Source organism: Phaethon aethereus (genome assembly GCF_964289735.1).
Source record: "Phaethon aethereus genome assembly, chromosome: Z".
NCBI classification, from domain to species: domain Eukaryota; kingdom Metazoa; phylum Chordata; class Aves; order Phaethontiformes; family Phaethontidae; genus Phaethon; species Phaethon aethereus.
Window position 1 is genome coordinate 27,201,084 of NC_138577.1, and position 26,939 is coordinate 27,228,022.

General features: G+C 36.1%; 1 protein-coding gene across 1 annotated transcript in view; it reads right to left on the reverse strand.

The window, feature by feature from the left end:
* Window positions 1–1,053: 1,053 nt before the first annotated feature.
* The window catches only part of TENT2 (terminal nucleotidyltransferase 2), a gene marked incomplete at its 5' end in the record, with an annotated part of 42,066 nt that continues 16,180 nt past the window's right edge, over window positions 1,054–26,939 (reverse strand). The window contains 6 exons of the mRNA XM_082012941.1: window positions 1,054–1,385; window positions 5,775–5,866; window positions 11,662–11,798; window positions 18,393–18,436; window positions 22,428–22,556; window positions 25,879–25,955. Of these exons, the coding sequence (XP_081869067.1) occupies window positions 1,216–1,385; window positions 5,775–5,866; window positions 11,662–11,798; window positions 18,393–18,436; window positions 22,428–22,556; window positions 25,879–25,955 (649 nt within the window). The 3' untranslated portion in view covers window positions 1,054–1,215. The remainder of the gene's footprint in view (window positions 1,386–5,774; window positions 5,867–11,661; window positions 11,799–18,392; window positions 18,437–22,427; window positions 22,557–25,878; window positions 25,956–26,939) is intronic.

Consider the following 26,939-nt stretch of genomic DNA (forward strand, 5'->3'; position numbering starts at 1 on the left):
AATGAGACAAACAGATGCCTTAGGCTTCTTAAAAAAGTGCACAATATTAATAAGTACTTGCAATTTTAAGCAACTGTTATTCCTTATGGTTCCCAGTAAAGAGGAAATTTTTTCAGGGCCATAACACTCTAATATATAGGCTTCCAGACAGCTAGGATCAAACAACTGCTTTTGCATTTTTCAGAAAACCACACAGGTTTGAAATCAATTTTTACATTGAAAACTCTGAAAAGAGAAGTTCACTCTGATGTCACAGAACAGTGAGAGAGCTCAAGCTACTTTGTAAACCACTGCTTTAGCAGATTCACCAAATCAAGTAGTTCATGTAGAAGTATGCAACCAGTTCAGTATTTTGTATGCTAACATGGTTAAATAGAAGGAAACTGACATTTCTGAACAAAATTACAAAGAAAAAAAAGCTATCCTTTTCTGACTAAGGCAACACCTTATAGCATTTGTTTTATTACAAGTATCTGGCACTGATTTTCTTTTTGCTGGAGACACCCTCAAGATATTTAAGGACTTTATCAACTGGAGTAAACAGAAGCCTCCAATGACAGCATAACAGGACGCTTTGAAGTCAGTTCTGCACACTAATCCCTAGTCATAACTACATTATCAATAGTCAGAGGTCTCAGAAAACTAGAATTTGAGCTGTGATTCCAAATATAATGCCTGTGATAGGAAACAAACATAAAAGAAGGTTGGCAACAACGATTTTTAGAAGGATGATGTTTAACCAAGGCCTAAATCTTTGCTTGCTCCAAAGTGTCCTTGCCTCCTCTACTGACTGGAACAGTGAAAACTCCAGTTTGAACCACTAATGTTCTAAAATTATGAGTGTGGTCTCCCTAAAGAAAAGTACCAATTTAACTCAGTTGCAAAAACCAGCAGAAAACCATTGGTGTCAATATTTATTAAAAAGGGCGGGTAAGTAGTATAAAACATTGTTTATTATCAGCCAAATTCATGTTGCAAGAAGTAATGAATAAAGATAAAGTTGTAATTCTAAAGCTATTGACTATCACTAAAATTTTTACACACATAAGAAAATCTAAGACAAAGGGTTTACTATTCCAACTATCCATTTCAACTGAAACCTGATGCTTAGTGGCAAACATTAATAAATACTCTTACTAAAAAAATTCCCACATAATTTTCAAAATACATTGCTATTATTTGTATCATACAAACCAAAAATATTCATAACAAACATCAGAAACAGGCAGGTTCAATGACTAGCATTTGTATAACTATCTTGAAAACCAAACTGACCAGAAAAATTAAATGAGATATACTGTTTACCTTCAGAAATTCACCTTTGATAATATCAAACTTCTGTTTTTCATGTACAGCTCTAGCAGTGTTTGTCCCATCAAAGGGCTCTGCAAGATCAAACACATACATTAAAAAGTGTTAAGAAACCTAGGGCTAGACTATCTTCATACAAAACCCAGAAGAGTCAACAATCATTGCTTCCCAAGAGTGTTTTGAGTGGCTGATTCTACTTTGCTTCTCAATCTTCATTTCTACATAAAATTAATAAAAAAAAAAACCCAACCAAAACCCCCCCCCAAAAACCCTGAATACTTTAATGGTATGTAATGCATAATATAGTCAGGCTATTGTATCTATTGAAGCACATTATGATTGTGCTCAGTTTATGTATCAGTAATTATTTGTTTCTGCTTAATAATCTGTGATGACATATCAGAATATGATCTTGCATATTAAAATGTTTTGAAACTTACTACACATGTGCCTCTTGAAACTGCTCACTTTAGATTAATCTCATTCAACAGCTTCTCAGTGAAATACAAGAAACATATAAAAAGTTATAGTAAAATGTTTACTATATAAGATGTATCAACTGCTGTAAAAATATATTTTATCAGTTCATACCTATTCTACAGTATCAATTCAGGAGTTAACAATTTGGGGCTTCCAGCTTCTAACAGACTACAGATTTTTCTTTTTTTTTCCTAACACAATTAATACTTTGGGACTTTTTTTTTAATGAAGGATTAAAAAAAGTACTCCTTGCTACTGATAGCCACTCCTTTAATGCCAACATTAAAGCAATAGGTACTAAAAAATTATGATGCAGATAATATGCATTACAGTGTGCTACAAAACAGATTTTATAGTCTTTTTTCCCTTACTAGAGAACTGCTTAAGTAACATGGTATATTTCATACTGGCAAAATGAATGAACGTCCTTAAAGGCCACAGAACCACAGAAGTATTTGCTGGATCAGGTACCTTTTTTCAGTTGGTTATGAATTGCTTTTATTCAGTTAGGGACATACAGTAAAATAAAGTATTAAACAGACACCAGAATGTCTTATGCCATTATGGAGACTGGGACTTCAAATTTGGAACATGATCCGTGGCACTGGGTTTTTACTTCTGCAAGCTATTTAAATTTACAAAGTAATTGTTTCATGCGATAAATGCTGTATTTGGCAGGTGTCTAAAAGGTTTCTCTTCAAACTATCTGTAAAGTTTTAAGTGGACATTTACCGGCAGATTTATTTTACTGCAGAATGCATCATACATTTAGATCAGATCAAAAAAATGGCAATCAACAAAAAAATGTACACAGTCCTCTAAAGTAAGTCACATAATTTGACACAGTGACCTACTGCTGCTAAGAATTCCACGTCCCTTACCATATGAAGCGGTGCAGCATTTCTTTTGTGTGTCTTAAACACGATGTTGACTGTTTCTTTAATGCTAGGACCTTCATGTACTTCATGTTGAATCAAGATATAGATATTTTTAAAACAGCAAGAGCAAAGCTGTACAATCTGAAACAGTCAGCAGGGGAAAAAAAGGTACTCAGGCACTAAAGCTGACTCATATCTTCCCTTTATTCTCCTGCATATTTACTGACTGTCGAAAGACCAACTCATTCCCTGGAGCACAGCAAGAATAATTTTGCAATCAGTTACTTACACCAGTACATTTTCTAACCATCAAGACAGTGAGAGTCCATCATAAGTTACTTTGTTCACACAGAGACCAGAATACTAAAAGAAAACAAGTACTACACCTTCAACACTGATGCTAGAGGGAAAGGCTAAAAGGGATCATCTTTCCACAATAAAATACAAGAAATCATAAAGCTTCAGAATTGCTGCAAACCAAGGCTTAAGGAATTATTTTTAGAACTATTATTGTTAACATGTAGATCTGAAAAAGTACATGCATGAATCAGGTGCAGCTTAGACTACTTCTCATTCAGTTTCCCTAAATGACTATCAATTTAGTTGTCTCACAAAATTGCCATGTTTCTAGCTTTTCCAAACTGTGCCTTTTTCAACAGGAGAATAGTTGATATTATTTGATATAGGCAAGACTTAAACTGAAACCAGAGTAGTTGGTAGCAATTTAGAGCTTGTTATAAGGAACGTTCACAAACATTAGCTAAAAGCAGTGGTTTCTGTATCCCCTTCATGGTAACAGCCTGCTAGATTTTAAACTGTTTGAAAAGAGCATCTCTACTATATTTCTCTAACAGCAGAAAGACAAGTGAGAATCAGTCTTAATGCCAAAAAATTTAAAACAGAACACAATTTTTTTCCTTGAGCAAGCCTAAATACATGTGGCAACTTGCAGACATAGACTTGTGTAAACTACCAAAAAATATATTTAAAGTATTAAAAAATATACACAATAATACCACTTACTGATATTTTAGTCCACTAACTGGAAAATCTGAGAGAGACTTGGAAACCAGACTATGCTGGCATGTTTAGCCAGCTTTTAGAAGCTTCTTCTCAAAGTACACAGAGGTTTATCTATGTACTTTGTTAAACCAGTTCAGCTTAACAGCTATTACAAACTTGAAGCCTACTTAGATTTGAAATAGGAAATCTATTTTTTCACTTCTACTTTGGAAGTAAAAACTTGGTATGTGAGGATAAAACCCACTAATAAAGTCTTGAAGCACACTGTAACAGGAAAGAATCAGATGTGCCACCTGTAGATAATTTTGCTTTTGATAGTTCAAATGCAAAATGCACTCTTAAGGAAAAGTTGTATGTAATCAAACCCATTTAATACAAATTCTAAAATACTTGTTTTGTATGATGATATTCTATTTTCCAACCTGAAAAAAGGAAAACCTAACTAGTCAACCACTTTGTAATGTCATTAAAAAAAAAAGAGCTTGAAACACACAGCCCCTCCCCCAACACAGAGGATCAGCATCATGTGACAGCAGCAGACATAGCTGCCCAGCATTCCCACCTCCCACTTTCAGTGTGGAGCCTTGGCAATACCTGCACTATGCTATTCCATATCATTTCTGCTGTGCAGATACTCTAATTCTTGCATTTCTTAACTCTGAGACTGCAGAGTCAAGCATGCAGTCATCCTTCAGTGTATTTTTTCCCCTGTGACTGGTAGTTGATTCCCTGACCCCAGCGCCCCAAAGTCAAATAGAGAACTGGAATCCCATCATGTGGCTTCACACTGCAGTCCATGTGACTACAGCTAAGTTAGCTATTCTGTGGCCAAGAGCTCATCAACTTCACCAGTAGGTAATTATTCTCCGCACAGAGCAGCACAAATGCAGGAAATTACATGCACGCACACTGGTGCAGTCCCACCCCCAGCAGTCTTGACGAATGTCAGCTCAGCCACAGGACTTCCACCTTATCCTCCTTTTCACCCAGCAAAATTTTCAGTGTCTAAATGTTTCCATACCATTTGGCTCCTGTCCAAGTTCTAGTCCTCTTATTTATAGCCAGGGCCCAGGGCTCCTCTCCTATTTCAAACCTTCCCTCTTCACCGCAGTGTCCTAAACTACCTACTTCTAATTCTGCTCCCATTCCATCTTGGTTCCTTATCCATAGTCCATATGGATCTGTATCCATATCCAACCAATTCCTCTTTACCTGCTGCATTCTGATTCTCACTCCACTTTCTTCTCTATGTTAACTGTATCCAATTACACAGCACCTCTCAGTCCCTTCCCTGCTTTTCTTTTCATTCTAACATCTCAATCCTTCCTTTGGTCTATTATCTTCTCTTTCCGTGGTCCAAGCTTCATCTCCTACACATGCAAACTGTTCATCTTCTCCATGTAGATTCTGAACGGCAGTTGAAAGACATCAAGAGCACATGAAGCAAGTTCCCTGTATAGTGCTACTGCACAGTCCAGCCTGCACTAAGAAGGCTGAGACCTGCAAATACAAAAGGTAGCCTGGGTTTACCCTCCAGTTCTGGAATGCATCATACAATCTCTGCAGAAACTGCACATTCACAAGCCACTCAGAATCAGTAGACAAGGGGATCAACATACTTACAATCTAGACACTGCTCGGACTTGGGATGCCAGAGCATTTCTAGACCAAAGAACATTCTTAGAGAGTAATCTGAGTATGTGCCTGCTGTGTTTTTTCAGAAGCTCAATCTTGGCAAAACTGATGACTACTTCTGCAGAGCAGGAAAACACACACTACTGTCATAAAGGCCATTCCTTGTCAAAGTCCTAATCCCTGTTCCAAAAGTAACAGGGCAATGAGTGGTCTTGAAGAAAAGGTCATGAGAACTATTTTTAAACCCTATAGAACTTAAAGCTTCCTTCTCAAATGTTTTTGGTGGGACTGTTTCCAAAAACTATTTACATTGGTTAAACTTAATTTTGTATATAACTGTATTACACATATGCACTATTAAAAGACAACCAAGGTAAAGTCTAATTGACAGATTTCTATATTTAGTGTCTTAACAGTTAAAAATAATAATGCAACTATACATTTTACCTTCTACACAAATAAATTTGTTTCTCCATTCAATGCCATCAGGTCTTGGAATAGCTTTGGCCTCACGAACTGAAATCATTTGATGGCTCCAACTAGAGAAAAGAAAAACAATTTGCAGAGCTTTTAACTCTTGATTCTAAATTAATAATACCAGTTTACATTAAAAATTGACAAATGGCTATGTCACAAGCCTGGATAACACAGTACTTTATAATGAGCAATTTAGCATAATAGTCTAATCTTCACAATTCGTTATATAAGAGTAAGGAATGATGGGTACAAAACAAGAAAAATTTTCCACAAACAGAAGTTTATTTATGAAGACATCTGCAAAACAGAACGTCACAGATTTCCATGAATAACATATATTCACAACAGATTTTTTTTTTTTTTAAAAACAATGTCAACTTGAATATGGACACGTACATTATTTCTAAGTTGAAAAGAAATTATATCCTCAAATCTATCTTTCAGGATTTTCTGTGGGCAGAAAAGGAAAATAAGGAGTTCAAGTGCAGATTATGCCACATACTGCACTCCATTAAAAAAAAATCAACAGTATAAAGATATATAAAGATAGCTTGCTTACAGGCCACCATTCCTGGTGCAAGGAACCTATTATCAGAAATCACTAACACTTTGTATATGCTGAATTTTACACCTCCTACAAGTGCAACAACAGAAAAACAACTCAAATACACATTTGAATGTATTCTACCGCTTTCTGCACACAATTTTACAACAGCAAAACCATAGGAAATGATCACACTAAAACAGGAACAGCAGGCTGTTTACAGGGCAATCTTTACAATGTGCCAAGCATCATAAAGATGCTTGGCACAACAATATGCCAAACATAATGGAAGCCAAAGCAACTACTTGCAGTTTCATGTTCTTATCTACCTGGCCAGTTTTCATCTGCTCTTAACTAAACCAAGGAAATACCATATCAGCGAAATACCTGGATCACCAACAATGTGTCACCATATGCCATGACTAAATGGGGCTTAAAAATAGCTGGGTAGCATGCTGCTAGCTGTACTGGTGTTACATACACCTGACATGATCTCCTGACTGAGTCAATCTTGACATAACGCAAAGAGAGAGGAGCTTGGCTGGGTACGTCAACTACCTGCAGTAAATGTGTAAATATCAACTGTAAATCAAAATACAGTCTAATTCATCAGTTAAACTTGGAAGAACTCTCTGCTCCCTAGACCACAGATCGGCTATCATAACTCCATTAAGTCAGTGGTGATAAGACAGTTTACACCAGCTAAAAATCCATCCCTGTAATTCTACATGTTATCTTGGATACAACTCATGATTAAAACCACTTATGAAAGCCAGCTGTTTAAATAACTGTACTTCCAGTTATTCAAACATGTACATTATTCTTCTGTTTAAGAATATGAATACAGCCTATTTCAAAAAAGTGCAGGACACGGCACATGAAGCACAGTTTAGGATACCTCAGATTACATACTCACTCACTGATGCGTATATTTAATTTCTCTTGATATATTCTTCCAGACAATTAGTAGAGGTGATGATAATTTCTGGCATTCCATGAAAACTAAAGCTTTCATTCTAACCCATCACTCTCCCTCTCCTTAATTCCCATAGTAGACAACTTTTGCAAGAATTAGATATTGTAAAGCACCAAATGCTTTCCTATCACGTCTTTTTAATAAACTACTGTCTTTTTAATAAACTGCCATCAACAGAAGCTTACAAGAAATTCAGATTAACTGCTCAAAAAAAACCCCAAACATAAAAAAAAGACAGAAGGAAAAAAGCATGCGACTAGACCATCAAAGAAGCTTCAACTGCAGCTCTAGAACATTGCTCATGAGCAGAAGCTGGCAGTTCAACTCCTCTGCTTTTTCTAAAAGCTTATTTAAAAATCAGAGAGATCCAGGTCAGTGGGATAAAACAAAAAGTCACACAACAAAGTATTTGATCTGTTTTTGGTTAAACCAGGCAGTACTGTTTCACTTCAAACATGTAATTCTCTTGAGTTCTTTTTCTCTAGATTATACTTGGCTTCATTCCTTAGCAAAAAATAAATGCATTTATAATACACTGGTTTAGCAAAAAGCAACAAAAAAGGGACATTTCTAGCTATTTAAACAGCTTTTTATTTAAACTTGAAAACAACTACATTATCTAATAGTCTCAAACCTTCACTAACCTTGGTACCAAAATCAGCCTGAATTAGCAATGAGTTACTAATAGCAAACGATTTGTGTATCAATTTTAACCATTTTGGCTTGCATACAATAACTTCATTATTGAGAACACAAAGAAAATATTTTCCACATACACACTTTCAATCCATAAGTTAACAATAAGCATTTAAAAAGCTATTTCAACAACCAGTTATTTCTGTTGTCACTGCCCACTTCAGGTAGGTACTCCTCAAGGAGAAGGCAAGAATTTGAAAGAAAAAGACCAGGCATGCCCAGGTGTGTGTATAAATACACTACAAATATATTAAAAAGCTTATCTTTTCCAGAGCATTTTTATAAACCAAAGCAATTTGTATAAACACACTAAGGTACGAATTTCAAGCATATTTAATTCTGTTAAATACTGTTAAAAAATATGATCCCTTTATTCCCTGACCAGTTCTACCCTGAAGAGAGCCATGAGCAACTGTATTTTATATTGTCATGATAGTAGAAGATTGGTTACATCATGTCCACTAAATACAACTTAATCAGTGAATGATCTTAAACAACTGCTACATAACTTGAAACAATAAATTTAAGAGAAGTACGGTCCCAAAGGACAATCTCTAGCTTCCCTAAAAATAACTTCAGGGGAACAAGGCCTTGCTTCAAGGTCTCATTTTGTAAAGAGACAGCCAAGTGAAAACCTGCTGCCTTCACTCACAGCTGCAGAAATGAAATAAGACACTCTCTCCAGAGGGCCTTGTAAACATGGATCAGTTTCCAAACACTTTCTTTTGAGAACACCTCCATAAGTTTTTTCACTTGGTCACACTCACTGCATGATCAGTGGACCTTTGATAGTTTGAAATACTTAAAATGGAGTTATAAGCATACTTCTAGCCAGCTGTATCATGTGAAACATGCAGATTTGAACTCTTATGGCAAGCTAATTAGACAGACATGTATGTAGTGTGTAAGTCCAATATATGCAGCAATTTCCAAATCACATTTCTGGTAACATATGAAGAGGGATAAAAATTACTTCTTATGGACACACCGAAAATCCCACAGTAGAACTGTGGGATGTGTACTGTATAAATGCATGGTAATCAGCAATGTTTATTTAGACTGCAAGCTGTTTCAGAAAAAAGCAGATAAAAAGGAAAAAAGGGAAAAAACCCACAGGACAAGGAGATAAACTTATTTATGGCTGCACAGCATGCAAGTGTCTTGTTTCTTCTTTTGTGCCCTACTATTTGGGCCCATCCCACCCTTAAATGTTGTTCACTACATCAAGTAAAATAAAACATAGGCTTTAACTGAAATACCAACTGGCCTTTGCTAGACTGAGGGGAAATTTAGAACAATGAATCTGCACCTTGCCTTAGTCTGCCTGACCAGTACATGTAAAATAGTTGATCAGTTAAGAATTTCAGGCAGGTGGTGTCAGTGACTCATTCTGTCCAAAATGATGATCTTCACACATGATCTGATCATTCTTGACTGCATGCTGCTCTTTCAGCAAAACAGATCCCATGTATGAAATCTGGTAGTGTTGTGTCCTACTCCATAGATCAGAATCTACTAAAGCCACTTTTATGAAAACTGAAGGAGTATTCTCTTCAGTAATCTTTTCACCAAACACATTACTGTTCAATAGTGAAAGTTCACTGGCACAGTACAGGTCATTTAAATGTGACCTAACTTAACAGGCACAGTATCTGAAATACAATCTCAAAATTTCTGTAAAAGCAAAGACAGCAGATACTGTGGATAGCGTGACACTGTACTTGTTCTCCTTAGCTGTCTATCACACACACAAAAAATGTTTAAACACCATTTTCTGCTCACCTTTTCCCCAGCATGGGCATTAATTTGGGTTTCTCTTCTCTAGCCAATTACTAGTTTTTATGAAACTATATGTAATTTTAGGATCTTCAAGACACACACCCTGCTTCTTTCAAACAGGATTTATAGTTGTCAGGTAGACACAGATGGTCAAGCAAACAGTACACCTGACTAAGTTTTATTTCTGTAGCAGAAAATACAGGTTGCTGCATTAGGTGCATCATTTCCTGATAGGACTTCTCAGCATTAACGTTTTCAATACAGGAATTCTAATGGCTATTTTTACAGTTTTTTTGTGTGGTTTGTTTTTTGTTTGTTTGTTGGGTTTTTTTTTTTGAAACAGAACATTACCAGTCAAATGTTTAAGTACTTAACAGGTACTTAACACTGGAAAAACAAGCCAGATATTTTTTTGTTTGGTTAGTTGTTTTTTAAAAATCTTCCCTTGATGTCAGCAACTATCCTATCTTCACTAACCACTTTTTTGAGCTTTGTTTTAACAAGAAGCTCCCTTCTGCCTCTGATTAAATTTAGGTAACATTTTTTCCTCATTTGTGATTATCACAAAAAATAATATTCAGGGACTACAATCAGTTTAAGTACTGATATTGCAGCATTGTTAAGTCTTCATACTTCTTAGACATATAGGTTATACTAACCACAGGCAAAAAAAAAAAAATAGTCCTCCTGGACCAGCTACTGACTTATGGAAGAAGCTGCTCTTGACTATGTTCATAAGCACCCAAACCAGAAAAGTCAAATTATGTATTCTTTCCTTCATTTGGACAAAAGATCATCTGCACAGGCAAACCAGAAACTTCTTCCTTAGTGGAAGATAAATTTACTTTCATATATGAGAAGATTAACAACTAGTTATACAGGCAAGTAGTAAAGGATGCATATAGTGTCCCACAAATTAGAAACTTGAGGATATAACCCAGCAGTGTCTTCTGATTTCCCTGTTTTTCAGCTGGCAAGATGCTGTTTGATAAGACAGGTACTCAGGAGAAACTTTTAGAACAAAAGACCATTCCTTTATCTGCAGAGGCTGTTGAAGGAAAATCCTTTATATGCAAATCTTTCAGAATCGGGCTGATCATACCAGAAATGGATACGATGCACAAACACTGGACAGCAACATGTATGAACGAACTGCCTCAGAAACAAGTTCTTTAGAAGATCTTTAAGCTTACTGAAATACAACCATTTGATATTTTATATGGACAAGCACTTTTCCTAAGAAATTCTCGAGTGACAAGTTGGCAAAATACTCATGATCTACAGCTTTCTCAGATGCCCTCATAACTTCAGCTTCTCCTTCTCTTCTATAACGAAGTCCAGACACCAAAATTAAAATCAGATTCTAGCAAGCCAACAAGGTTAGGGAACCAACTATACATGGGAGACTTCACTAGGTGTGGCCTGTATTGATACATATTACAATCAAAGTAAGGAGCCACAGAGCTTGTAAGGGCAAGACAAGCGCAGTTCTTAAGGTCCAAATAATTAATATCACAATCAATACCTCAAAGTACAACTAAGAAAAACAGATCTTTCTCATACATGGATAGGCGGTTTTAGAATACTGTAATATAACAAAACCTGCCTATTTTTGAAGGACAAAGCTTTCTAACTTCTGGCAGCTATTTTACAGGATAGGATACTTGGCTAAGCAAAAGATGTCAGACACTCTTTATCAGCATTTCCTGCTGTCCTGTGGTCTTTTCACCCATTTTCTGTCAGTTACCACTCCTGCATTACTGCTATTCTCTCTGTTCAAGGGTTATAAAGTGTTGATATACTGAATAGAAGGAATCAAAGTTTCGCAGATTCTAAAACACTAAGATGAGCTTATTACTTACTCAAATTCTGTGGCATAATATTTGAAGAAGCCTATTAACAAATCTCCAAGGCTTGATCCATTTTTTGAGATGTAAGGAGGAATAGCACATGGAGCTTGATGAACAAGATGCAACTGCATAGTAGAATCAAAAGCTTCCTGTAAAAATAAAATCGGAGAGTAGGTATATACACACACAGCCTTAATCTAGGTGCATATATTTTTCACAGTAAAAAAGTTCCCTATCATTTGCTTATTAGAAGTTCAATGACAACTTACAAGCAAAAGACCATTTCAAAGGACTATTTCGCCCTCCTCTGCTGGATACTCCCCTTGAAGTCAGGTATAATCATCCTACACAGGAGTGTCCCAGACCTTCCCTTGCGTTCTGTTTGCTAAAGAGTTTTGACATGGGAGGGTATCTGAACTGGGCTTGTGTTTACATGCTAGTGAAACTGCATGAGCAAAAGCTGAGTAAGGTAGCCTGCACCGAGCTGACTGCAGCTGAACTGAGTTGGGGTAGGTGATGCTAATGCACTTATTGCCAAGTTCCCGTAACTGTGGTACAGAAACAAGCCAAAAGGAAGGCCTGAATTATTTTTCCCACAGCATAGAGTTAAAATAGCATATGAAACCCACTGGCTCTAATATGAACCTGCATCCTCCCACATAACAAGCTCAAAGACGCAGCACCTCCTCTAGCCAGCCTATCTGAAAGAATAAGAAGTTATAAAAAACCTGAATACGCAGAACACAGCATTTAAGCTGAAGTATGCTTTTTTTTTTGAGGGGCAGGGAAGAAAGAAAAAGTCAGGTTTGCTATAAACAAAAGTCACTATTGCCAGCTTAAAAAGGAATCTACACAAGACTGAATTAACATGGGTTTAGATCTGCTATACTCTTTGGCTGTCCATTGCATCCTTTAGGTTCTTCTGAGAGACTGGGGTATATGGAGGACAACATAGCTTCTCTTGCTAGAGAAACAATTTTTAAAGCCTGGTTATACCAGGATACCACATTTTACAGTAATGTTGTATATTTTAAACAAAATAAACCCAAGATACACATAAAGAAATAAATATACGTAAATTTAGGGACCCATTCAGTCATTACTGTATCTTTCCTCCCACACATTTGTTATTTTAAAGAGTAGTATTAAGCATAACTTGAACTTTATAGTACTAGAATACCACTGGAAACACTATACTCTGTGATACTATTTCCATGTCCGAAGCTGGCAGTGCTTCCTCTGAGAAAAGCATGGTTAGCAATCAAACCAATAGGACTTGAAACTTTGGGACTCCCGTCCTCTTTCACCAGTTCTAGCAAAACTTCCTGGAACCTTGTGCAACACTTTCTGGGGAAAAAAGCCATTCTTCCAGCTATGAAAAATTTCAAGTCTTGTTCTCACATGATCTAACTATAATAATATTTTATATGCAAAGTTATCAGAGCTTAGAATTTAACAGCTTGCAATCCAACAGAACACAAAAAAAATATGGAGACAGACAGACATTAAAAGCAGATATGCAGCACAGAAAAATCTAAAAGGGGGACAGTTGTTCCTATGCTATACAGTAGATACAGTTTTAACCCCAAAGGTAATCGACAGTTACTAGAGTGAAATTTGCTCCTTGCCCATTCCTACAGAAAGCTGTAGAAGAGTTACAACAAATGAATTTAGTATTAGCAGTATAACAGCTCATGAGGAAATGGGGATGGGGGGGGAGGGGGGAAGGAATGAGAAAACGGGCTGCTGACCTCCAAACAATGCAAAACAGAAATGCAATGAAATCATTACTACAGATGTCTACTACTAAGTAAATGTTTGGAGGCAGCAGACGTTTTGAAAAGAACACGATTTTTTTTTAATGCTTTGAATGTTCCAATGCTTGAGGACTTCTCAACTGCAAGAAAAATCTGCCACCACAGTGAGGCTGGCATGCTGAGTAGCTAAAAAAATAGACTTTGGGATATTCTTTTTCAGAATAATAAAAAAGCTTTTTTCTTTAACTATTACAAGCTTAGAGAGGATGTTGCTTTTTCTTACTAATCTTGACCTTAAGTACATTTTATTTACTTTTCATATATTGATCACAATTTATATTAGTGTTTGTACATCATTTGATTAAGAAAAACATAAATCAATTATACTAATAGCAAAAGACAATATATCAAACATAGTTGTAATAAAACTTACGAGGAAAAAAGGAGACTGAATGCCTCTCTGCATATGCTTACATCCAGAAAAAAAGAAATATCAAAAGGATATCAAATACAACTTTACCCAAAAATATTTCTTCAGTAAGATTTGTTAGCAGTTAATGAAATAGGAAGTTACAAAACCTTGCAGTTATAAAATTACAAGTACGTATTTTGAAAACGGTGATTATGATAGAGGCATAGTCCAGATCAATGTGTTTTTCAGGATATTTAGTTGGTCTGTTTCTTCACAGAGTTTGCACCTGATCAAAAGTCACGTAAGCAGCAGTGATAAAACTGAAAGACTCCTCATTTGAGGAGCAGGAAATGTACCACATTCCAAAGATTCCCAGCCATGACAGAAGAGATAAAATTCCCAACCTACATTAGAAGGTAATTTTCTAAATCTTCATTTAGTAATTAGGATTAAAACTCTTCAATTCTGCATTTTTTTTTAAAAAGCAAATTCTATTTCATGAAATCTGCAGTTCCAAGCTTTACCATGTATATTAAATACACCTGCCTTACAAAAGTCAGGCAAATCAAAGTTTTCCCTACTCAGAAAGGCATTTGCCTTCAAAAAATAAACTAACAGCTAATCATTTAAAAACCCAACCACCTAGTTTAAGAGACACACATATAAATAATTCCCATCTCCACTTGCTCTAGTGGTATAACCACTATGAAAATGACTCTTAAAAAGACAATGAGGTGTTACAAAATGGGAAGCATGACTGAAACGACTTTTCTGGAAGAGAAATTTTTTTTTTTTACACTAGCTAAAGCAAACTGTTAATCACATTTCTGATACTGTTAGTCAACTTAGTTTTTAAACACTGAGTTGCTGATCACCACATGTAGAAAGAAGTGTTTCATCTTTTTGAAAAACAGAAAATTTATGGAAGAAATTGCTATTACCAGATTACAAAGTTTTACATGTAAAAAAATGTAATTATTACTTAAGCTTGGGTATGGGGAAGAATTAATGAAAATGTCTGCCAAAATATACCAATATTCAACATATCAATAACCTTCGTTTAAGGCCATTTCTTAGCAAAGCTATCACTCTGTGTCCAGTGGACAAGAGGTCAGACCAGCCACAGGATACCTAGGCTCATTTCGTTGTTCTCATAGGAGAACAAGTCTTATGAGGAGCAGCTGAGGGAACTGGGATTGTTTAGTCTAGAGAAGAGGAGGCTGAGGGGAGACCTTATCACTCTTTACAACTACCTGAAAGGAGGTTGTGGTGAGGTGGGTGTTGGTCTCTACTCCCAAGTAACTAGTGATAGGACGAGAGGAAATGGCCTCAAGTTGTCCTAGGGGAGGTGTAGATTGGATATTAGGAAAAATTTCTTCACCGAGAGGGTGGTCAAGCATTGGAACAGGCTGCCCAGGGAGGTGGTGGAGTCACCATCACTGGAGGTGTTCAAAAAATGTTGTAGACATGGCACTTTGGGACATAGTTTAGTGGGCACGTTGGTGATGGTTGGACTTGATGATCTTAGAGGTCTTTTCCAACCTTAGTGATCCTATTCATTGACTTTTCTGCTTTGCCACAGACAACCCATAAGAATCCATTAGGCTCAACCTGCCTCCATTTCACCTACTGTAAAACAGAGATAACAGTACTTTCATTCCTGCCAGAAAGACTCAGGGAATAACTAGATAAACAGAACAAGGTACAGCTTATAGATTCTGCACATAAGTGAGGTTGAGAATTATGAAGCATCCTTCAGACTAGCTTAATTTCAAATAGGCCTACCCTGTAAGCTTTCCCTTACTAACTTGCTCTAGAAGGCAAAAAATTCAGCTTCTTTTAAAACTAATCCTTAATTTGCTTACTGTGTCTTTGCCTCATGCCATCTTAAGACATGGAAAAGAAATTCAGGATCTGATTGAGCAACAAATATAAATGAGCTATCCATTATTTCAAAATACCCCAGGGAAGGGGGATCCCAAAGTCTTTTTTCCTTTTTTTGCTACATCTCTAGTATTTATATTGCTTGGCTGGTTTCTCAAGGAAACACCAGCATTCAGCAGCATACTTCATGTTCAAGCTACATAACGCTTACACATATTCTCATTCCACCTTACACACTGGAAAGGAACACAAGTGTACATGAAAAAATCTTTACGTTTTAATATCTTGATGTATAATGAGTTTAACTTTGACTGTACAAGATCCTTCCTTCCTGTAACATCAGGATAGTATCTGGCCATTTTTAATAGGTATCTATTCGCACACATAAAACAGCCTTCCCCAGTCTTACAAATGAACATTTAACTCATGATTATACTTTTAAAAAGTGCAACTAGAAGACTAAAGCAAGTTGTGACTGCTCATGTAACTGAGACGGCAGAAACAAAAATGTGCTCATGCTAGAGTCCACAAAGTTCACAATCCAGAGCTCTAGCGGAGAGTAACCTCCACCTGGATTTAAGCAAACATGCCAGGCTGCTCTGGAACATTGGAGACAGGCACATGTTCCCTTCTGACTCCCAACTGCAGCAATATTCACCTCTGGCAAACACACAGGCAAAACAAACAGAAGCCATAATGGCTTAAGCCACTACAGGTTCTCCAGAGTTCATCTGTAAAACTCCTGACTTGGAGGCAAGTTCTACATTTTGTGGGCTATTCTCATCTACACCATCTAGCTGGGAGGGGCTGGGGCAGAAAGCCCCAGAATCCAACCCCACATCTGATATGGTCCAATACTCCCTCTAAACTAGCAGTTGCAAAACACATCAGCTTGGTGGCAGCTGAAGGCTACCCCATTGCAACAAAATGCACAGGTGGGGAGATCTGGTGGCTTTCCAGGACTTCTCGTCTTTCACATCTGCAGTAGGGAAATACTGAGTCACAAAATCTGCCTTTTGTTTCTTGCATGTCTCTTATATGGCACTTACAATTTAAAACCAACAGTTTCCTTCAAAGTGCAGAAGGTATCTCCAGGCTGCAGAAAGAGCTGCAATTTGATTTTGAAAAAAACAGATTGTAGGTAGGGTGATTTGTTTCAGAAGGGGAAAAGCAGTATTTAGCTGTAGTATTAGAATGGAGACACAGCTTTGACCAGCTACAGCCACAAGAAAAACATACGGTTTCTTCAGATACTGACATTTGCCTGTGCTCTGTAATTATTACTGTAAGCTACAAGACCAGAATCATTTTTGTGTATTTCTCATTTTCATTTTAAATTTCTTTGCAATATCAGTATTCAGAAATGGTAATTTTCACAATTTTTAAACAATTTTATTCCTAATGGAGACAGTAGACTTTCATATGACAAAAGAAAACCTTGTATTTAGTACAAATTCATTGGATTTTTCAGCTTATGGTATTATATACTTTTGCTTCAGTCATTTAAGCCATTAATACTTGTATAATGCTCTGAAAGCCTTCACACAGTTCAAACCCTACAAATAAAATGTTTGCATTATATTACAAGGAGTCAAAAGTTACCAATTTCTAGGTTTTTTTTCTTTCAATTACATGCTACACAAAACTTGGTACTACAGCTTATGAGCTTTAAGCAAACATAATTGGCAAATCTAGCAATTCAAAAAAATCTATCAGATAAAGCTAACTGTACAAGAAATTAAAAACAGCTTCAAATGCTTTTGAGCACTCACAATGAAGAAATCAGAAGGTATATAGTACAGTAAAAAAATCAGGGGAAAAAATAAAGACCATAAAGATTTAGCACAGGTATGCCAAAGCAGGTTTACAAAACAGAAATGAAACTGCAGCATACAATAGCTCAAAGCTTTCTTCTGCATCTTGATTATCCTAATTACCCAAAATGGCTGACACCACAGTATTTTCTCCCTGATGTACAGTATTATCAAATATTCCCATTTCAGCATTATAGGAAATATATGTAAAAGAATGAATGGCTTTCTGAGACTACCTCAGCACAATTATCAGCAACAGTAAAAAAATGCCACAAATACACAGGGACACCAAACTATGGTAACTATAAATAAAGTAAAATTTAAAGTGACATTCTGCAGAGGATCAAAGCATACCAATCCACAGACTTCTCTGGAAACGAGCAGAATATCATCTGGACATAACAGCAAAGTCCCAAAAAGGCATTTTCAGATTGGACTGAAGCCCAATTTTGTAAGATCTCAAAAGTATCTTTAGTAAATATATAACATTCACTTTCTGCACACAGAAATATTAGGCAACTCAACAGCTATGGGAAGGTATGCAATTCTGAAACACAACAGTGGTATGGAAAAAACACTACTTAACATGTTAAGAGTCAGAAAGTTATAAATGACACAGGAATATTTTCAGGCCAGCATAAAGTGAATTAGGTCAGCAGCTCTCATTAGCACTCTTTTCCAACTGTGTGTTAGATCTTCTCATATATTACAGACTGTTTTCACTAAACTTTTTTCACATTTATGTTTAGTGTATCAATGACCAGGTTTACAGACTGTGTTTAACTTGATCCATTAGAGATATTTAAGAATTAATATATTTTAGATAAGCAGATTCATACATATATATGGTATAGTAAATTCATAAGAAACACTTACTGGATAATTTTTTTGGAGGGATGGAAGGATGGGTTCAGGCAGAGCTATAAAAAGAGAAGTTTGAAGTTGCTGTGATTCATGTAATTCACAGGAAACAATATCATATCAACTACACCATGGGGTTGGACTGAAATTCCATCTTAAAAACATCTATCAAGAACTTCACTTCAATGCATTTTGTGAAATAGAAGTTATTCAGCAAATCTTCCTACTACTACATTTTCTATATTCGTAGTATAAAGAGTTAATTCAGCTAAGAGAAGCTGTTACTAAGATACTACTATTTGTACAAGACATGAAAAATTCTACGGCAGCTGGGTATGACTTCACTTTTAAAATTCATGTTAATAAGAAACTCATCTGGATTCCCTAAAGGTAAAATCAGAGCTTCACTCATTTTTCCCCTACATCTAGTACAATATGATTCTATCACAGCATAGGAAGTCTCCACATACTGCAAAAGTACACATTCTTCAGCTGCCAAGTATTATATACTGAGTCTCCAAAAGTAACCTAAGATAAAATGCCCAACACACTTAGTAAGCATTGCTAGCAAAATCTCCATAAAACACTAATGCTATTAGCTGGTCTACTGAACAGCAAACAGGTTATAAAGGTTATGCAGATATTAACAATACTAACAAACACAAAATGAACTAAGCAGTTGTAACTTATGAAAAGTCATGAATAGGGAGAGCACCTACTGCACAATACAAGTAACAGGGAAAAAAATTATCTCCCAGGTTAAGTGGTCCTACAGATAGGCACAAAAAAAAATCCCAAAGTATTCACATCCGACTCAAGCCTTAGAACAGCTACAGAACTGTTAGAGCAGTCCTCATACTAAAGCTTTAATATCATGTCTTTAGCATGTTGGTTGTTTTTTTTTTTAAAGAATTTGTCTACATCATCCACTAGGGAGAATGATAATTAAGTTCAGCATGCAGGACTAACTTGGGCCTTAATTCACCCTTCAGACAAAGTCTCATGGGGGATGAGATGTTACAGAATCCTTTTTCCATAGGGACTAAGAATCAGAACAGCAGAATTCTCAGAACATGCTTGGGATATCTTTGAAGAGTATATTATATTAACTAGCAGGACTGGTAAGAATATGACCACAGTTGCTTTAATAATGTTTTTATTTTGTTTGTGGGTGTTTAGAAATACACAAGAGCATCTTATTTCTGCAACACCTTGGATAATTTCTAGTTCTCGGCCACACTAAAGTAAAAGACAATATAATCAGAGCAATACAAGCCATCAAGATATTTTGTCTGGGTCTGCATGCTACACTAAGAGCATGGAGTTAAGGGGAAAAGTTACCACTTACCACTAGCATTTGCCACATGAGTTTTCCTGTTCTTACTGTACAAGACAGTTGGACCTGTTACCTGGAGGAAAGTTCATGTACAAGACACTGATGTATCTACAAAATAAACTCAAGCCACACTAACCATAAGTCATCCATACGAGTATAAGAATATGGAAATGGATTAAGTAGTAAAGGAAAGAAATTTGCCTAGTGAATGCAGGGACACTATTTACTGCAAAAGAAAGCTTTTATTTTTATCACACAGTGCCCCCCCCCCCCCCCCCGTAACATCAACAAAAGCTCTATTAGAAATTCTATGACTAGGACACAAGCTACTTTCAGTAGCTACATGCATGTAGCAGAAATGGTGGGGGGCAAGTTAAAATCTGCATGAATAAAACATCAGAATCTAAACAGCTTGTGCTAGATACATGTCCAGAGCCACACTTCAACCTTTTTTAGCAGAAAAGGCTGATGAAGCACAGGTAAAAGGCTCCTCTTTGGTCTGCAAACTGCTGATCCTTCCCAGGCAGCTCACTGATCACATTTTTTCATGAAAAGGATTATTTGAACTTTTTTTCCTTTTCCCTAGATAGATGGGGCAGCTGCTACAAATGACTACAGTAAGTGCCCTCATGCTCAGCTTTGTTAACATTCTGGCAAGGCTACATGTTTACATTTCCTTGTAACTCCTAGTCTCTTCCCTTTTGCATGTTACTTTTATGCACAGGTCAGTAATTAGCTATCCATGACTGCACACAGCACCCAATACAAGTTTCTAGCATAACTGTGATACAAAGAAAATAGATTTGGAGAATAAATGCCAAATGAAAAGGCTAGTTCCCATTACAAGCGTAACATTAACTATAAAATGTTTATCAAGTCACTGTTAAGAAGGTCACTAATTGCTAGACCATGTAAAGATACTTTTTCTCCTCTCCTGCTTGTGCTTCACCTTTGCATTGCAATCTTCACATTGAAAATGTTGCGAACTACTCAATCTTTTGTCTAATAGTCACATTGGCATTTTTAAGTTAATTGTCATTTAATCTCCTCCAAATCAACATTTTTTGTTTGGTTGTTTTTTTCTCCTGGTGTGTATTAAGGATCTACGTTGAAGTACTCAGTCACATACAGTATGGTTTCAGAGCTGTGAAACAGACCTAGCCACATTTTTTTCATTCTATGGAAAGAAAATAAAATCTATGGAATTTCACCATAGTAGATGTAGCGAAAGAAAACAGTCACTGGATAGACTAGCTTATGTACAGCTGTCCTTATGATTGGTACAGTAACAAGCACACAGCATAGGCATCAAAGAATTCAAAAGTAACCCAGCAAATTGGATCCCAGATACACAAGACTCCTTCCTAGGTCCTCTACTACAAATACTGTTCAGCTGAAAGCAAGCCATCAGCTTGAGTCAACTATCATAAAAAGCTTTCCACCCTCATACAGAGTCAGTGTAGCATGATCTTGAAACTAATAAATAGTTGGCTAGCCACTCTACAGCAGGTATCTACATTCCAGGCTAAACAATCTGTCAGAGGAGCTAAACATTGTTTCTACCCGATTTAAAAGAATAAATTGAAACCTACACAAACTGACAAAGGGGAAAAGTCTAAAATGAGAGCCTATGCAATTTGTCCACTGATATGATCATAAAAAACTTTTTATGATGTTAAGAACCAGCTATCATTAAAATGACATGAACAAGAATAATCAGCACATTACAAAAAATTAAACCAAAGGTGTAGAATTAATACTAGCAGCAAAATACAGTCTATACTTGAACTGACAGGAATTTAAAAAATACTTCCACAAGCATGTTACTCCACAAATGTACAGGGGTTCCTTGCCTTCCTTTCTGAAGCCACTTATCTCCCAATAAAGAGCCAAGAAACTCATACTGAACTAAGTAATTTCTTAAATTACAATCCTTAAGTCTTAAGCAAGAATCACAAACTACAAAAATCACAGATGTGGACTTCCCCATTTCTTTATTTCATTAGAGGGGATAGGCTCATTTCAATCTATTCCTCAAAAACATTTCTGGACTGCATGGGTTTCCTGCATTTGCAGCAGGGATCCTTAGTTTCTCAGATAAAGCTCTCCAGCTCCATACAGACATTCAATGTTTCAATATATTGGAGTCACAAGAAAAGATACTGTCACTGACAGTGAAGTGTACCAACTTCTAATGGTCTTCAGTATCTGTCACCTTACAGAAGTAATCAGTGGGAAAAAATCTAACTACATGGATTCATATATACATGTCCCTCACATTCAGTCTTTTGCTTACCAGAAGACAGAAAAATGACCCCACAGCATTTATTGTCCCTTTGAATTTTCTTAGAAGTTCCCAAATAAAAAAAACACAACCACAAACCAAAACCCACTGAAGTTATATTTAGGTTTTTCCCCTTCTTAAAAGGCGGATTTTTGTTAACCAGCACTTGGGTGTATTTTATAGTTACACAGTGTCCTGCTGGTACTTTTTTTTTTTTGTTTCACACCTTTTTAAAGCTGGTAACTGCCTCCAGAGAAGAGGTCCACTTGTTAAAGAAAGATTCATCACTAGGAAATGGAGTAAACTCACTTTCTTTTCAGATTTTTCTGTGTGCACGATGACTCCTGCTGGTGTTCAGTTTTATTAAAAAGGAAAAGCTACACAAATACAAACTTAAAAGGGACAGTTGAAACACATAAAAAATACTTACTCTGTAAATAGTGCAAAACCATCAAGACAAGACTATAGCTGCTTAAAGTACCACGACTGGCATCATTTATGTCATGAAAACTTGCCCACTTCTTAACAACAACTACTAATGGACGAACTCGATTCTCAACTGCAAGTAAAATAAATACATCTCAAAAAAAGCACACTTAACTAGACAGCAGTCAATCAACATTTGTTCCTACTTGACAAACATGAGACTCTTGTATTCTAAGGTTAAGTTTTGCAACCATTTTATAGAACTTAGTTATTTTACAGCTACTATCCATCTTATAAAAGTCAGAAAAAAAAAAAAAACTTGCACTTGAAAACAGTCTTGAGTAGTAAGATCCACAGACACATTACAAGGGGTATGCCAGGTAACTTGCAGATAAGACAAAGCTGGATGCATCACTCAATACAGTAGTGTCACATTCTACTTTTAAGTTCTCTCCAGTTCATTGTACTAATTTTCCCTGAATTAACTTGCTGCCAGGGCAGACCACACCTGATTTTTTTTTAATTTAAGTTATATAAACTTTAAGGGCAGGGAAAAGAATTCTCCTGGTTGAAGGACACAGAGCTCATTCTTAAGTTTTCCTCAGGATCCATGAAAGCAGTAACCCCTGCATATAAACATTCATTTTAAATTTGCCTTGTCCTTAACAGCTTTTTATGTAGATCAGATGTTATATACAGTAACTCATTAAATCAAGATATATGCTTTTCATGAGGAAAGACATAAATACAGTCATATTCCAGGTATGATTTCCTGAATTTCTGGGGTATATAGGTAGCCTTCTAATTAAGGTAGTAATATGTTGTAGGGAAATGTCACTCACCACCACCTCCTAGGGACCTTGCAGCGTAATAAATTACTTGCAGATATGTAGAAGCAGATCATCACATCAGTCAGGTGCCTTATGATGGCCTTACAATGCTTTCTATGTTATAGAGTATGTTTGCTAACTTGACAACATCATGCAAAATTTTGTATTCTGCACATCAGGACAGGAATACATCAACAGGTAATCACTTCACTCAGGACAACAGATATCCTACAACAGCACCAGTTGGGGTACTCTCTATTATTATGAAAATCCTATCAAGCACGTGATTTTTCTCCCAACCTGTTCACAATAGTTCAGTACACATGCCCCTGTAAGTGGTACTCTTTCTCACCATTGATGTTCTAGATCTGGAAGACCTCTTAGAAACAACAAAACTCCTTACCACCAGTGACCTCATTCCTGACATTATTCACCAGTGGTTGAACTAAAAAAATATGACTATTAGTACATTAACTGTGAGATGCAGAAGAATTACTGTACAGACATCACATGAACATGCATTAACTGAAATAGGATTTTTCCATGACAGAAAAATGCAAATAGGCTCAAATTCCAAATGGGACTCTTTTGCGTGTGTGTGAGCACGCACGTGTGTCATAGTAGAAAAGATCTCTTTTTAGTTAACCTTATTTTGATATAAGGTTTTCAGTTTTCTAGAGCTTGTAATTAGTACATAACAAAGTTAGTGTGCAACACGGCCAGTAAACTTTTCCTGATATTTTTTCATCAGTCAACAAGCTACCCCCTCAAGAAAATGCTCAGTAATGTCATTTGCTCAAAGGTCCAGCTTCCACTAATTGAAAAATACCTACCATCAATTGCTGATTTAATTGCAATTAGCAAACAACTGATAACACAACAGCACAGACTTCAGTTTCTAGCTCTGCTTCATCTACCTACTTTTTCTGTGTCCATTCTGCTTCACTTTGCCATAGCACCTTTGATGTTTTCTACCGCACTTATGCAATAACACAGAAGCGTTGATTTAAAAAAAAAAAGAAGAGCATCCACAGAAATATTTATTATTTTTTTCTTTTATCATGCTCACTAAGATAACCAGTCCCTTGTTTGCCTGAGCATCTAATTTGTTCTAATGGAACAGAGCCATACATCTTCCATGAGATGTAATTTGATCTTTTTCTTCCATACAGGATAAAGCCCTTCAGCCACAAATTTAAATAAGCAGGCTAATACTTTTAATGGTATCAATCCTGGTTGATATGACTTCTAAAAGTGTGTAAAGAGACTGTCTGATAAAAGTTCCCATTTACTTTTGTTTGCCTTATGTCATCTGAGAGTTTTCTGGTCCAAAGAAGACAAGACAGACTATGCTTGATACAGTTTGCCTATTTAAAAAGGTCTAGCACATTGAGAAGACAATCTTTTCAGTCACAAGTCTCTCTTAGGTACTAACTCATTCCTTGACCTCAAGAAAATAACAATATTTATCCTTCATCAGGATACATATTTATCTTCATCAGGAGACAAAAAATTAATTTTGCTGGCTTTATAGAAGTGGGGACCAAGGCAGAATGGAAGGAAAGGTGGGACACTAAAACCCCCTTCCACTGCTATTTTCACATGTGGACTCTTGTCTGCCCTACAGTGATTTGCTAAGAGGAATAAGGGAAATCTGTGGTAGAAGCTAGGGACAATTGTATCAACATTAGATGTGAAGTCACCGCTCATCTGTAGCCAGGAATGACAAAGATTATTTCCCTAACCTTTAAGCTTGGAAGGAAATCTTCCTCAAGCATTCTGGATGTACAAAGAAATTTGTTAACCAATTGATCCAGGACAAATTGTAGACTCTTCTAGTAACATGTATATGGAACACTGAAATAACTCTGCAATATTAGTAGAACTAGTAAAGGTAACTTCTACTGGTAACTTCCTATGCTAAACAGAAGGGAATTTCTGTATGCAAGAACTGAAGAAGGTAGTAAAGGAAGAACCGCAAATGGCCAAGAAGAATTAGTCTGAGGTCCACTCCTTATGTATTTATCTGCCAAACAACACTACAATGCCAAGTAAGAAAACCTTAGTTTAGCACTAAGAGTGCTCTTATTACTTCCCCTTCAGAAGTCTGTTTCACAGTCTCTCCCTAAAATGCAAACTCCTGAGGAGACACAAACCAGTTTTGTTTTGGGGTTAGTATAAAAACTGAAGCAGTATTTTGGATTTTCCAAGGAAAGACTCTGTAACAGCATACAGACGCAGCTAGCTATAAGTCACACACACCTGTAAGTGTCTGCAAGGAAGTAAAAGAAACTGGAGATTATACCACTAGATAATCATCAGTATAATAATCTCATTATCTGCAGAATACTGAAGCAGCCCTTGTAGCAGACATATGGATCTTAATATGAAGAATCTTTGCTGTCTTCTGAATATTATAATATTCAGTTAAAAACATACATAGCTAATATATCCATTTTCTCCATCTATTTAGAGTAAGCAACAAGAAGTTATCTTAAAACTATCTAATGCAGCTTATTAGGTAATTATATATATAGTAACCTAATATATTCAACTGAATTTTAATAGTTTATCAATACAAATTTAAAAACCAAAGTTTATAGAAATAATACATAAAAAACTTACTGTATGCATAGGTTCTCAGAAGGAACGTATTTCTTATTCCTACAACATTGTTTACATTCAAGTCAAACTCCACACAGCTATTGGGGAGGAGAAAAAGAAAAAGAATCAAGCATCGTAATATTCAATTTCAGAATTTATTACCTACTTAATGACAGAGGTAGAGAAATGTAACTTTAAGATAATAACCTAGAAACTTTCTTCAAACAGAGTTTTGATTTCTACTCTGGTTTTGTTTATAGTACTTGAAGTGCTTGTGGACTTGAATTCCAATATTATAAAAATGTAGTTGTTTGTTTTACATAGAGAATACATGTAGATCCAAATTTAGACCTTAGCACAACTTAATACATCAAATATGTTTTGGATTTTGAACAAATCTTTCCCCTAACTAGACTTGTACTACATGATTTACTATGGATAACTTTTGATGCCAGCAAGGATTCTGAGGTATCAATTTAGGAAATCATGCCAATGAAATGAGAAGGAGAATTGGAAAAGTTCAAAAGGTAAGACTCTTTTCTGCAATGATGGTCAGAGATAATCAGCAAGCACTGTTTATTAGTAAATAGTGCATGTTTTTTGATAAAACAGTATTAATAACTGTTTCATGCTGCTATCATCAAGTAAGGACAAGGCAAACAAGCACCACCTGCTTTATTTATATCACACCCTGCCAAAGGTTGAATTTCGTGCTGCATATAGACCCTAACTACTCACAGTACTCAAGAAACAATATTAAATTCATAGTTAATAAGCTATAGCAACACTAACTTTCAACGAGAGCCTATTATGGACAAAGTAGCTGCTATCTGCAATGTACAGCTATTTCCAGTTTATATATCCATGCCTTATTCACATAGCATCTGTTTGCCTGAATATTCCTTTGGATTTTCTTGCCTTATTGTAAGAGGAACATGGACCTGGAATTTATTAAACCAGATAAAAAACACATTACTTTGATGCCTACAAAAGGTTTTTGACATCATTAACTACCTTAAAGCATTCTTTGCATAAAAAATACTACATAAGTTTAAACATGAATTAATATCAAGCATGACTTT